This window comes from Apostichopus japonicus, chromosome 8 (assembly GCF_037975245.1).
Source record: "Apostichopus japonicus isolate 1M-3 chromosome 8, ASM3797524v1, whole genome shotgun sequence".
Classification (NCBI taxonomy): Eukaryota; Metazoa; Echinodermata; class Holothuroidea; order Aspidochirotida; family Stichopodidae; genus Apostichopus; species Apostichopus japonicus.
Window position 1 is genome coordinate 8,762,773 of NC_092568.1, and position 14,939 is coordinate 8,777,711.

The 14,939-nt window shown below is 37.9% G+C and overlaps 1 protein-coding gene across 3 annotated transcripts in view; it reads right to left on the reverse strand.

The window, feature by feature from the left end:
• Positions 1-14,939, reverse strand: part of LOC139971344 (steroid hormone receptor ERR1-like) — a 36,692-nt gene that overhangs the window by 14,257 nt on the left and 7,496 nt on the right. For 2 of the 3 annotated variants that reach the window (XM_071977702.1, XM_071977703.1), the window contains exons 2-5: positions 13,193-13,721; positions 11,165-11,281; positions 3,371-3,478; positions 1,843-2,019 (exon numbers count right to left, since the gene is read on the reverse strand). In XM_071977702.1, coding sequence (XP_071833803.1) covers positions 1,843-2,019; positions 3,371-3,478; positions 11,165-11,281; positions 13,193-13,697 — 907 coding nt within the window. In that variant the 5' untranslated portion in view covers positions 13,698-13,721. Of the gene's footprint in view, positions 1-1,842; positions 2,020-3,370; positions 3,479-11,164; positions 11,282-11,801; positions 11,872-13,192; positions 13,722-14,939 lie in introns of those variants that run through there. The other variant, XM_071977704.1, reaches the window with a different exon arrangement.

Below are 14,939 nucleotides of genomic sequence, written 5' to 3' on the forward strand. Positions count from 1 at the left end.
AGTTTATGTCGATTCAAACTGTCCCAGAACTTGGTAAGCTGTCGCTCAGTTTGTTCGGTGTTTGTTTGTGTGTTTTCGTAGAGTTTCAATACATACCTAATCATTTTTTTAGACAACATACTCCACCATTTGTGGTTTAAAGTAATGACCTATTGTTAGGTGTAACCAACACTACTTGATGACACCACTACAGGCCTGGAATATCACAATTCTACCCACTTGCACTTGCTAAAAATCAAGTTCCGACTTCCGCACATCCAGTTACTGTCCATATTGATGTGGACGATTATGTTCTTAATGTCTACCAGTTTTTGGCAGAAAAATGAAAGTGTTTTCTTTTTTGATCTACTGGCAAAACCCCAAACCTAATGAATGGTAGAATAGGTAGGAAGAATGCAGTGACCTGTGAGGGATCATGGGGGTGTAAGGGGAGGGAGGGGGGGTGCAGTGCAAGATCAGCCTGAATATGTATCTAGGAGAATGGTAAGGGAGGAATAAAGTCAATCAGGAAAATCCACTTGTTTTTGTGCCAGTAAAATAACTTGAATTTTGAGGCCTGTATTATTGTATAAATTTACATACATGTAACAATATTCGTCAAACTATCAGAGGCTTAGTTAATTAGGTCAGCTGTCTGGAAATATTTGAATGACAATAGAACCTTGAAACAGTTGGCTTAGATGAAAACAATTGATGCTACTCGACATTACAACCTCACAACAATACATTTCGTTTAATTTACCTTAACAAAAATTGAGTTTCATTTCCAATTTATAGAGATTGAAAAGTGAAGAAATGTCACGTTTGTCAATTTGCTTAAAGTGTATGTAACTTAATACTGACGCGAAAACATGCAAGTGCCCTTTTCCCCCCTCCCTCCCTCCCCCCCCCCATTTAGCCAGTAAATAACCTTAACTTTTGAGGCCTGCTTATACAATGTAGGTTAGATGTAATTCCTGACCAAATGTTACAAAGGTACAGGCTTTAAAGTTATAACACCCAGTGCATGGGGTCTTTCATTTGAATTTATATTGAGCACCAGTGAAATAATTAGAAGCATAAACCATTGACTTTTTTTTTTTTTTTATTAATTATCACACCAACTACAAAAAAAAGTAGGGCCAAGTCAATGTCATGTTTACATTCTTTCTAATTCTCTGGAACTGAGCTCAGTGTGAACCTTTACCCATGACAGGTCATTTAACTTTATAATTAATATAAACACAACTGTCTGTGTAAACATGTGCAAGCGGCAGGTGGTGCTAACAACATTTACATTTCCTACAAAATGCAAATAACATTTCTCATCAAAACATGTTGAACATTTCAGGGCGGGGCCACCAAATAATGTCATTCCAGGTGCAACTAGAGTGGGCACATTTTCAGCTACATACAGTCCATGTTAGTATACGTTTTGCCATAGCATAAAGGCATTAACACAACACTGACGATATGCACATAAATTTTGTCGATCCATTCATTTTGGGCCTCTGTCGTTCATTTCAAGAGAATGCAACTGTTTGCTTGTCTGAGCTGCTTTGAAGTGACTAATAAACAAATGTGATGCATTCTTAGTGTACAGTGCTTACAATTACCCATGACATACTTGTTTGTAAAATAACCCATTTACTGGTTTGTACAATAACCCATGCCATACTGGTTTGTTATAATAACCCATGACATACTGGTTTGTACAAGAACCCATGACATACTGGTTTGTTATAATAACCCATGACATCCTGGTTTGTACAATAACCCATAAAATACTGGTTTGTACAAAAACCCAGGACATATGGCCAGTGAGGAGACATGTGACTGGGGCAAAATTTGTACGTAAATTACCTGGAATTTGTTTAGCCCAGGCAACTGTGTTAACTAAGGCCTTGTCAGCGATTGTGGTGCTAATGGCAATAACACGGAAAATGGCGTCCTTGTTTTGTAGTTCTGGCACTTTGCTAGATGGTGTTCCTGGGGTGGGCAGCGGTTCTATATTCTTCAAGAGCGAGATCAGTTCCTCGACTGTAGTGAGATGATGCAAAAGAGATAAGTTAAACTGTGAGAAATGATCTGAACCAAAAAACAAAAAATCAAATAAAAGAACTTTACAAACATACCAAGCTAAAGCCAATCTGAAGAGACGGTTCTTTTCGATTTTTTTTTGTTTATTTTTTGGAAGCAATACGCAGACTCTCTGAGCTATGCCTTAAACAGAATTTAGTTGAACTCCGATTCCAGGAACTATATTCGAATGATATAAACAAGAAGCTTGCCACATTTCCCCTTACAGTTTCATACAGTACTGTAGGCTGTCTAAATCCTCACCGACATAGATTAATTATAAAGTCAACTACTGTACACACTTGATATGAATTCTCAACTTTACCAAAGGATCGGTTGTTCACATGGCAACAACCTTACTTCCCTCACTACTGTACCGGAGGAGCAGTCTCCCTTGACTGGAGACGGTAAAACAAGAAAGTCTGTCAGCGATTGTGAGGAGACAAACATGTACCCAAGGGAGCAGAGTTATCATTAAACAAGGTCGAATAAATATGTATGTAGTCAAACACATACAAAGCACAGGACATATATGTGTAGAACAATTCCTGGGAAATTTCCAATTCCAAGGCATATCTATGCTGTATAGTCAACATGTGCATATACTACTTCCAGCCACAATTTTACAGGGGTTGGGTATACAGTGGTGGCATGGGTTGAAAACAAAAATCATTACAGCTGTAAGTGCTTTTATGGGGGGAGGGGAGGGGAGGGGGATCATATCCTTTGCACATCCAGTTTTGACAAACTATTTTCTCTGTCTAAAAGGACCAATGTCTGGTAGTTGACAAGAGTGCATACTGTAATTACAGAACACTGGAGACAGATAAAAGGGGAGGGAAGTAAAATTACTGGTTTTAATTGGTTGTCATCTAGGCTCACATCAAATCTCACTCATGCCATTCTCCTGCCCCTACCTTTCCTCCACCCCTTCCCTCCCTCTGTCCCCCCTCCCAACAAACACCTCTATTGCAGACTACACATAACAAAATCTTAATGTTAATTATTATAATGTTCTTCTACAAAGCAGACTATTTTTATTGCTGTGTTATCGTAAAAATATGATCACCAATTAATATTTTAAAAAATGGATCAACAGGCTTAAAACAATATCAGAAATTTGCAGCAAAGTTCTTAAATTCTCATCTTGTAAAGTATTTACCACTTTTGTAAAATTTTACCGCGTGGGGAGGAGATTTGACCAAACGTGTACAGTGCTAAAAAACACTACCAGTTCACTCAGGCATGATACAGTGAGAGTGCTTATGTTGTGGGGAGACATGTAAGGAAGGAGCAAAGTAGTAATTTATACCTCTTTTGTACTTGGCAATTTTACTGGATGGAGCAGGAGCGAAATCTTTCTCTTCGGGCTTTCTCCTGTATTTCTGTCTACCTCCTCGTAGCCTGTCGTGCCTCACACCTGTACAAAGAGAACATTAATTATACATTACTTGGTTAATGAGGCAAAACAAAGACAGGAGACACCAAACTGAAGTAGGTCAAAATAGTAATTATTTGATTACTGTTTGCTATCTTCATGAGTCCCTGCTTGCAGGAGGATCTAAAATACATACATACATACAGTACATACACACATACATACACACATACATACATATATACCGTCTATAATTTGAAAGAAATAGAAGTCATTAAATTTGATTTTGTAAGTGAATAATACCCTCCAAAGAACTGCACTGATAAGCACAGTAGTTAAAAATTGTTAGAAAAGTAAGAAATAACCTGACACGGCTTGTTGCATTCCACTGCCATTTGCTCTTAAAGCTGATGTCATGTTATTACCACATCTTTAGCCCAGAAATAGCAGATATTGAATCCAATTATATCTAATTGTATCAAATCTGCAGCCCTGGAGCGGGTTCCACATCCCCCCCCAATCCCGCCCCTCCTGCTGGCCCCTATACCCCCTATACCTACTGCAAAGAGTCGCACGCCCTCGAACAAAAACAGAGATGACCAGAACTCAGGGTTGCCATTAATAAAGTTTCGTTAAAAGAAAATCCCGTGTTCATAAAACCTTTGTTTTGATTAATAACACCACACCTACGATGTATCTTTTACTTGAACTGTAAAGTTTGAAATTACTTTGGGGGGGGGGGGGAAGGCCTGTATATTGCCACCAATGGCCAGCATTGTGAGAAAAAAGGAAAGCATGCCATTTATATGTTGCATTATATGCATGTCTGATAAAAGACTGGATACCGTGCCAAAAATGAAATATGTTCAGACGACAGCGGGAGGGAGATTTCAGACCCCCTGGGTCATCCTGCTTCTTTCATTTTTTTTGACCCTCAGATCATGACCCGTATGGGAGTCTATACCAGTCTAGTGTCCCATCTTATCAATTGCTACCTGAAAGAACTGCTGTCTGCAATGAGAAATCCATCCTGAATTGTGATGTTAAGGATAAAGTAAATGGCTGCATAGGGTAGGACTGTAAAACTAGTACTGTTAATAGCCTACATTATAAGCACTGCACTGTACATATCAAACAATTCATGTAGCTGTCATTGTACCGTCTCATTTTACGGATGTGTAAAAGTAAGTTGGCCTGACATTTCGATCCTAGCAGGATCTCCTTCAAAGGCTAAATGACAAGTAACAGTGGCAGAAGGGACAAAAACACGCACAGAATACAGACAGGTTAATGAGCATAAATCAAAATAAAATAAAACTGTTAGCAAACTGCTTATCCACTAGAGAACCTGTGTAAGAGAACGTGTAAAAGTAAGTTGGCCTGACGTTGCGATCCTAGCAGGATCTTCTTCAAAGGCTAAAATTCATGTTACGGATGGCATGAGCCAAAGGTGCATGCTTTTCCAAACAGAAAACAGTTTAAATATATACGTCAACTACCGAAGTTATTAAACTGTTACCGGTTGTTCACTCTAGACAGGGTAGAGCCAGAGTGCAGAGGTTGTGCAAAGACATGTAAGCAAGGAAGGAAGTAAATCTCTCAAGTTAATTACCATGTATTTGTGAGACATGATATGAGGTCTAAAATAAGTTTGATAGATGAGTAGAATTTGTCTTGAATTCTTCAGTTGGATAGAAACATTAGATCTTTAGTATAAACCAAGATATCATAATACAAGAGTATTTAATGTGATTTCTTATTTCTAAAGCAGATTGACAAACAGATTTTGTTGTCTATTTCCTCATTCAGTTCTGAATTCTGAAGCTTTTTCATGAGAGCATATATCTGTAGCATGATTTGGCAGTAACTCTCTTAAGACTATGTCATTGACTAGATGTGGTTTTTGCTATGATATCATTCATGGGACCATTGCAATAAATCTCTCTTAGTACAGAGGGGGGGGGGGGGGGTTTAGGGAGAATGCCAAGTTTTGTTAAATACATCAAAAGCTCTCCTGAATTAGCTACTGTATTTGCCAAACAAATCATTTCATTCAGGCAAGTGCCAAGTTTTTTTATTTTTTATTATTAATTTATCAAATGGATGAGACATAGAGGGTCAAATCTTACCTAGGCTTGTGAAGATGTGACCTCTTGAAGGAAACTCTGATCTCCACTAAAATCAATGGGAGGAGAAGGAGGGGCTCTTATAAGTACACATTGTGATCTTACATAACCATCACACAAGACAAGCCGACAATGCTCATTGCAATTTTTACCATAGTAACATAGGGAAATTCGGTCTTCGAAACAGAGCATTGATACAAATTTGGAATGATCTATCAAAAAATTTGAAGTTCATTACTTCAAAACCCACATTCACCAGGCATTTGAAAAAGGAGTTCATTAACTCGTACTAGTAATATTTAATCTTTTCACGTATCCATCTAGGCGTCACTAGGATATTATTACTGTATATTTAATCATTACGTATATTCTGTATTATTAATATTTGTTCATTTTTCTTTTCTTTTCTCCCAGGGAGTCTCCTACCTTGTTAAGTCTTTTATGACTTTTTAGGAGACTTCCTTTCCCTTTGTACACAATTGGCGATAAAACAAATAAATGAATTAATTAATACAACCATGTATACCTACAGACAGTATAGTACATCTGTAAGTATACATGTCTACAGTTTACTACTGTACAGAGTGTTTACAATGTATGCCACATATAGGCCCACTGTAGGCCTACCATGTTCAGTACACTGTACAGAGTGTTTACAATGCATGCCATATACATGTAGGTCTACAGTACATCTATCCTATATAATAGTGCCATCACAACACCCACCAACATGTTTACAATGCATCCCACATATAGGCCTACTATGTACAGGATACTCTACAGAGTGTTTACAATGTATTCCACATAGGCCTACTGCACATCTAACCTATTTAATGGTGCCACCACAACTCCAACTAATATGTTTACAATGCATCCCACATATAGGCCTACTGTAGGCCTACCATGTACAGGATACTGTACAGAGAGTTTACAATGCATTCCACATATGCCTACTGCACATCTAACCTATTTAATGGTGCCACCACAACTCCAACTAATATGTTTACAATGCATCCCACATATAGGCCTACTATGTACAGGATACTGTACAGTGTGTTTACAATGTATTCCACGTAGGCCTACTGCACATCTAACCTATTTAATGGTGCCACCACAACTCCAACTAATATGTTTACAATGCATCACACATAGGTTAATTATACATGTATCTAACCTATATAATGGTGCAATCAATACTCCATCCCCCTCCTTCCTATGTTTGAAGATGTTTCATAGCCAAACCACCTCATTTCCCCAATTAGCACAGGTCTTCAGTTGAAGCTATTGTATTCAGTCCAGTGGCGTATGCAAAGGGCACGGCTCGTGCCCCTCCGCTTCCCATCACCAAACCAAAAATTGTTGCAGACATCAAAGTTTGTGAGTCAGTTTGTAAATGTTTGTATGAAACATTTTAGACATCAGTGTTGCCAGTAGAATGTGCAACATTTTGTTGTAGTTCCAAGTGGCATTACAGTAGGTGTTATATTACTGAACAGATCTCTGCTGCGGCCAGTGTCAGCAATTACAATTAAGAAGTCACACATACATACTAGAATCGTTGTGTGAATTGAGTGCAAACCAGTTTGGCGTATCCCTGCGAGTTTGAAAACCTCGCGAAAAACAAGAATACTAGGCAGTATTTTAAATTTAGATTAAACAGATGCAGTAAACAGATCTGTTTTGCTGGTATAGTTCTATAATGCAGTGCTTTTACAGTACCTTCCTACAGGTACTGGACATGTATGTGTGTGGAGGTGTACAGCTGATAGCAGTTTACAACAATATCGGTTGGCAGGAGTGTCATTTTCCGTACATACATTTATTGTGCACTTGGCAGCTCCAAATTTGATATGATCTGGCAGATGTACTGTACACCTTTAGCTACCATTTACTGTCCTCGTTCTTAACACTGTCGTGACTTGTCGTCCTTCATCTATAAACAGGGATGGTATGTTAAAATGCAATCCATCAATCTGTAGAACTGCCATATCACTGAGTGTTTGCTTTTCTTCTGGAAATGAAAGAGGAATTTGGAAATGGAAAGGTTCAATTTTTTTCCCCCCTCCTCCCCCCCCCCCCCCAAGGAGAACGGGATGGGAATAATTCCTTGTTTTGAAATCTATTCAGGGCCCTAATTAAATATATAACAGTACATGACACTCACTAATTTTAAACAGTATTGAAACAATCTTACTACAGTCATAGCGGCATGCACAGGATTTCAGTGGGGGGGGGGGGGCGGGAGTAGGGGAGAGAGGAGTTAATTTCAAAATTTCCCCAGGGCCAGTGACTAATCAAGGATTTTGTAACATTTGGATAATGGAGGGGGTGCAGCCCTGGGTTCCCATAACATAAAAAGTTTGGTGTCAAATGGTGCTTTGTCAGGCACATTAAGACTATTTATAAGCTAAAGTGCAGTTTTAAACTCAAGGTAATGCCAATAAGTACTTTGTGTGTGGTTGAAAAGGTGGAGAGGTGGTCTAATTTATTCTGCAGCTGAATGTAACAAATTCCAGATGATTAAACCATCCCCCCACCCCCGCCCCACCCCCCTCCCCACACCAAATACAGTGGACTTATATTGCACCAAATCAGAAACAAGCAGCAGCTGCTCTGGGTGCTTAACAAAATGAGTAAATCAAAATCAAAAGGACAAGTAAAGAAATGAGTCTTCAATGGTGGGAAGGGGGACATGCCCCTCAATGTCCCCTTCTCCTCCTCCCCATTTGCAAATGCCACTGTAATTTTGCTTAAATATGATTGCAAATTTTATATACCAAAAGTACCAGTAGTCATTTTACAATACACATGAATCATTGACAATGCATGATTCCAAACATGCAGTGTACTAAAAGTCAGAACTACATTTAGGGCGATCATGCATGGAGTTTTAAAGAAACAGAAAGGAACATTGGTTATCATATAGTATCGCATCACAAAATGCTATGCACAATGGGAGACTTTTTTTCTCTCTTTTTACACAGGAACAGTGTAGTTTTTTATAAGAGACGAAATTCAGATCCTCTGATAAAATTTTGGAAGATAAATCCTTCTGAATCATGGATTAATTTTGCAATATTGGTTATAAATTTTTAATGGTAACAGTAGAAAGCTAATCTTCTCTGAGATGAGTTCTTAATCCAACCTGTACTTTAATGCCCACAACTGGCATAACCATAGCAACGATGCTATCTTGAATATAGCAAACTATCAAAGAATAAAGCGTATATATTATATATTCAAGAAGTAGAAATCATGTAAAAGTAAAAGGTACAAGGGCCAGTTTGCAAAAAAAAATTAATACAAAACCTTTCTTTCAAATGTTGCAATCATTGCTGTAGTTTCTTCCTACTGTACTTTATCCTCACAGTTCTTTAATTACAAGAAAAGCCATCTACCATCTCATACCTCTACTTGGGTTTTGGTAAGTACACAAATGGCCACCTCCAGCCACACTCAAAATCAAGATAGGGTGCTGTCATTCATTGTTCTTTTCTAGTTCAGCGCAACAAACTGCAGCCTCTGAAAGCACAGAGAATTCCTTTGAGTAATCTCTGAGCACTTTTGGGCAAACTACTGTACAGTACCTGCACATTCCCCTAATTCACACAATGTGTGACATAGTCGAGCTAACATCCAGTTTTTACCGCTCCTAAACTAGCACATTTTTAGCAACCAGATGTCCACTGTTCGTTTGTCAACTTTACACGTGTCTGTCGGTCAACCAATCAGAAAGCTTCTTTGAGGAATTTTCAATCACATACACTTTTTAAACTGGGTTTAAACTTTAGGCGTGAGTATAAACCAAGTCTCTGCAATAATAGAATATATACTGTACTTATACCTGCAATTCTTCTCATAATTATTGAAGACGAGATCTTCTGAAAAATATTTTCACAACTAACACTAAAGATTGAGATCTGTATATTATACAGCGCTTAACAAAAATCTTTGGAGATTTGTAAACAGGATATAGATCACGCACATTCATTAGATCCTCATTAGTAAATTTATATCATAAAGTTCATAATAAGGTCTTCAACTGAATGGACTCCAAAGTTTAATGCACAAAGCCACGGTGATTATTAATGATTTCTCTTCCTTTGCAGTCCGAGAGCAATATCATAAGTATTGCGCATATAATCGTTTGCGATATCGGTACTGGCTGGTATTTTTGCAACATCGGCGGGATATCCGTATCAATAAAATTTGGCCTCATTGCCGATTACGGAAAACATATATACTTTTTCTTGATGCTTTATGTATTAATGTATGACTTAAAGTGTGATTAGACCTTTATTCTGGCTGATTACAAATATCGGTATCGGGCCAATATCAGGATTGGAATATAGGATATCAGCCAAAACCGATATTGGCGATATCAGTTCAACACTAAATCTAATTGGGGGGGCGGGGGACGAGTACTTCAGTGTCAATTGTACAGTACTAAATCAGTAAAGAAAAATAAAAATTTAGGCTGACTGGCTGTATAACACAGGACTTAGTCAGCTCTTTGTGTATTACATATGGAATGTATGGGACCTTATTATATAAAACACTACACAAAAACCCCCGGATTTCAAAATACTATTCAGCATTTCTCTGCCAGGATTTTCCTTTAAATACTGTGTCTACACTATTTGCAATGTGCTCCATAAATCTTGTGACAATCTTGGCACGATCACAAGGTTTTATTCTTTCTTTTCCGTGTTGACAAAGAACACATTGTGCAAAGATAAAGTCTTCATTGAGTCTTGTTTACCATTCAAGCTTCTTTTTTTTGCTTCACTTTATAGTTCCTTGAATATGACTTTACTGTGTATGACTCACCAGTGATCATCATACCCATTCTAATGCACTTCATAGTCCCTTGAATAATATTTTACTGTGTATGACTCACCTGAGATCATCATACCCATTCTAATGCACTTTATAGCTCCCTTGAATGACTTTACTGTGTATGACTCACCTGAGATCATCATACCCATTCTAATGCACTTTATAGTCCCTTGAATAAGACTTTACTGTGTAGGACTCACCTGTGATCATCATACCCATTCTAATGCACTTTATAGCTCCCTTGAATAACACTTTACTGTGTAGGACTCACCTGTGATCATCATACCCATTCTAATGCACTTTATAGCTCCCTTGAATAACACTTTACTGTGTGTGACTCACCAGTGATCATCATACCCATTCTAATGCACTTTATAGTCCCTTGAATGACACTTTACTGTGTAGGACTCACGTGTGATCATCATACCCATTCTAATGCACTTTATAGCTCCCTTGAATAAGACTTTACTGTGTATGACTCACCGGTGATCATCATACCCATTCTAATGCACTTTATAGTCCCTTGAATATGACTTTACTGTGTATGACACACCTGAGATCATCATACCCATTCTAATTCACTTTATAGTCCCTTGAATAACACTTTACTGTGTAGGACTCACCTGTGATCATCATACCCATTCTAATTCACTTTATAGTCCCTTGAATAAGACTTTACCCTGTATGACTCACCTGAGATCATCATACCCATTCTAATGCACTTTATAGTCCCTTGAATAAGACTTTACCCTGTATGACTCACCTGAGATCATCATACCCATTCTAATGCACTTTTTGTATCTGCAAGACTGGCAAGCTTTCCGACATTTCTTGGAGATCTCACAGTTTTTCTTTCCGTGGCACTTATATTTCAAGTTACCTGTAAACGAAAAAAAAAAATGGTGGCGATGAATATTGCCACAAATAATGCCATTTTGAATCTATAGTCCCCGAGAAGGTACTTTGATTGACTGTAATACCGTAAAACATGAAAGGGTGCACTGCCCTCAGTGAATACAGGGACAGCACTGTACACTAGGTCTGCAGAGAACAAAAACTACTGATTGACTGAGGGCAGAAAATTTATTTATAATAAAATATGATATAATCAGCAGTTATTTTCACAATGCTTATGGGACCACAAATGTGGGAGAAACCTGAAGGGATTATGGATTACAATAAACACATCGGATGGCTTCCAATTCAACATTTTTTTTAACTCAAAGTTGGAATCTTTTCCAAACATCAATCAAAATTTGCAAGCCCCGCCCAACAGATCATGCGCCAATCAAATCTCTGTTTTGTTGAGAACAGTTAGGTAGGCCTAGGACTACTTTCATTTTCGTGGCTAGCCTGTGTTAGGTCTCTTTCCTTGAATAGTATCTTTATCTCGGTCTTACCGATGTAGCTTGCGAAATGTGACATTTCCTTCCATTGCAATGAAAAAACAGGTGTTTTCACACGTTTCCTCTGTGGAATTGGGTAAAGAAAGTGGATGATACGAGTATAGGACTGCGTTAAAATCTTGATCGGGCCGCATGTGTAGACTATTTTGTTTACATTTTTGTAATGAAAATGTTGACATGGGGGGTGGCAGGGATATTACAGTAAATCGTTCGAGCCATAAGGGCAACACAATATAAATTTTTTTCTTTCTTTATACCCACCTGGTCATATGCATTTAGAATAAGAAACATTTAATCTACTTTGGAAGTTTGTTTTCCAAAATTCATCAGTAAACAGGTATTGAGACTTTGACTGAATGCTTTATCAATTTTGGTAACTCATATAAAAGATGTTCTTTTATGTAACTGCCTAATTCATAGAAAAGACCAGGTAACTTTCCATGACATTCATTACCATTTGCATAGGTTGACAAATTTGTGACACATCGTAAACATGTGGATTTGGGGCCATAAAACTCTTATGTCTTCCCTATGAGTTTTGGGTTACATCTGAAGAACTGACCTACTGGTCTATACATGTGTTAGACTAAATAGTCCAGTCACTCTAATTGATTGAACCTCACTAGCTTAAAGGGTCATTCCTTAAAAAAAAGTGAAAAGCATTTTTCGGGAAATCTAACCTGGACTGATAGATTGATGTTTTGATGGTCTACAACATATCAAAATCAATTTTCTGTCTAAAGCCATCCTTTAAGAACATCTGCATGTCAGACATTGAAATTACAAAATATCTAGACATATAAACATAACTGGCACTCAAGTTTTCCTTTTTCTTCTTGCACTATGACATATCAACACTAAACTTCTGGCTCAAGTAATACTTTAATGTTCCCGATTCAATTCCAGGATTTCTACTGTATCAGTGATATTGAAACTAGAAATACTGTAAATCCAACTGCGTGCAATACTGGCTGAGTAGAGTTTGTAACCTAACACTGCACTGGTATAAACTTGATTTGAACCCTGAAGTGGAATGTGGTTATTTAAAAAAGGCCATCAGGTTATTTAACATACATAACTTTTTCTATAAACTTTACAAAAACCAAGCGAGCTACTCTTTAAACAAAAAGCATAAAACAAACTAGGAAACAAATCAATCATAATTTTTTATTTTTTGAAATGTTTTTAAACTGTGCATAGGACACTTCTTACAGCTGTTGAACTGAAAGATAAGATGGATCAAAGTTGAATCTAAGCTTCTCATTTTGAGAATGATAACAGGATTTTTTTTTACCCATCTGCTTCTGTTTCATAAGAGACTCTGATACTGGACCTATTGAGTACAGACTACAAAAACTTCAGCAAAAGTCCACAAAACACTTTACCTTGTACGGTGCGTTTGAAGAAGGCCTTACAGGCTTCGCACGATGCTATCCCATAATGATAACCGGAGGCAAGGTCCCCGCAAACCATGCAAAGACGTCGACTGACCTCCTGAGACTCTTCGCTTGAGCAATCGTCCGAATATTCCTCCGTCTTTAAGATTTTTGATTTCTCTGTCGTGCTGGAGTCGCAAGTTCCGTCATAATCGCTCTTCGATGCCAACGGTGAAAGATTCTGGCTGGCTGATGAACCAGGGACGGTTTCGTCTTTGCTGGGGCCCTCGAGTGTGCCCTTCTCCTGCTTGACTTGAATGACACCAGGATCATGTATCGTTGAGGAGGAGGAGGAGGATGAGGATGAGGAGGAGGGACTAGGCGCTGACCTTTTAGCAGAACGGTAAGCTGTGAGCTTACCCTTTGATGAGAGACGAGCAAGGCTGTCAGGGCTCTGGCCTTCACCGGTTGTAGAAGCTGAATCTGGATACGTGATATGTTTCAAGGGCTGCATCGTTTCTTCTCCCTTCTCACTTTACTGAAAGACAGAAGACAAATTCAAGTACTGAATGTTCACCATATTTCATAAATGGGTAGTGCCACTCAATACTAGGTGAGCTCAATCGAGCGGGTGCAGTGTTTTTAAGTTCTACTGTACATGCAATGACATAGAAGTGCATGAACTTTTTGGAATATATCATGTAAGCCTCCACCAATTTGAAGGCAAAGAAATTTTACTGAGCGTTAGAATTTTATAGGTATTTCTTCATTGTCTTTTTTGCTTTCTTTGTTACATATCCATTGAAGCTTCTGCTGGGTAAATCTGACTTTAAAATAAATAGGTATACAGTATGCTTGAAGGATTATTTGATAAAGGTATGACGTGACAAGCCTACCTGAGGCAATACTATGGTTCATCCATACAATAAGCATGTAATTGATTGGCTGTAATTGGCATACAGCTTGCACATTGCTTAACATACAGTAACTGAAAGCAAAAAGGTTTTGATTTGAAAGCAACTACCATCAGTCTTGTCTATAATTAGTAAGGCCTTCGAGCAGATATTATCAGTTTAGATTTGCTAACTTTATCAAGGGTACAGTACAGTACTTGCTACTGACATACCATAAACAATGTAGGTCATATGTAAACAAAAGGTAAACATTTCGTTAATGTTTTCGCTTTCAGATTTATTGTGCTTTCATATCACTATGAAAGGTGTCTGATTGGCAAAACTTTTGAAGATCCAATCAAATATGTTAATTATCCTCGCAACGGCCCTCATGCCCTGCGAACATCTAGTAGTGCGCAGTTCCATGGTAATGGAAAGGACCTTTGGACTAAAGATACCACATTTCAAACAAGTGTCTCACAAACATTTTCCTTCATTTGATCAAACAAAAATCACCATTGTATATTAATACGGTACTTTGAATACACTTCCATTGCCACATCTTTGCATATAAAATACATTTCATTTTTTCAAATATTTATGAGCTGGGTAACAGATGGACGGTAAAACGGACAAAGGTGTATTTGCATAAACTCTGTGAAGTTAATAAGGTTATTTTGCTTTAAAAGTTGACAAATTTTGATACAATCCTTGGAGTTTTAGCTACACTATACTACTTTCCATTTGACAATACTAGGGTGCGTCAATAAACCGATATACCGGGTTTATCGGGTATTTCCTTCATACCGACGGTATTGAAATCTTTTATCAACGAATATACCGAAAATACCATGTATAACCGA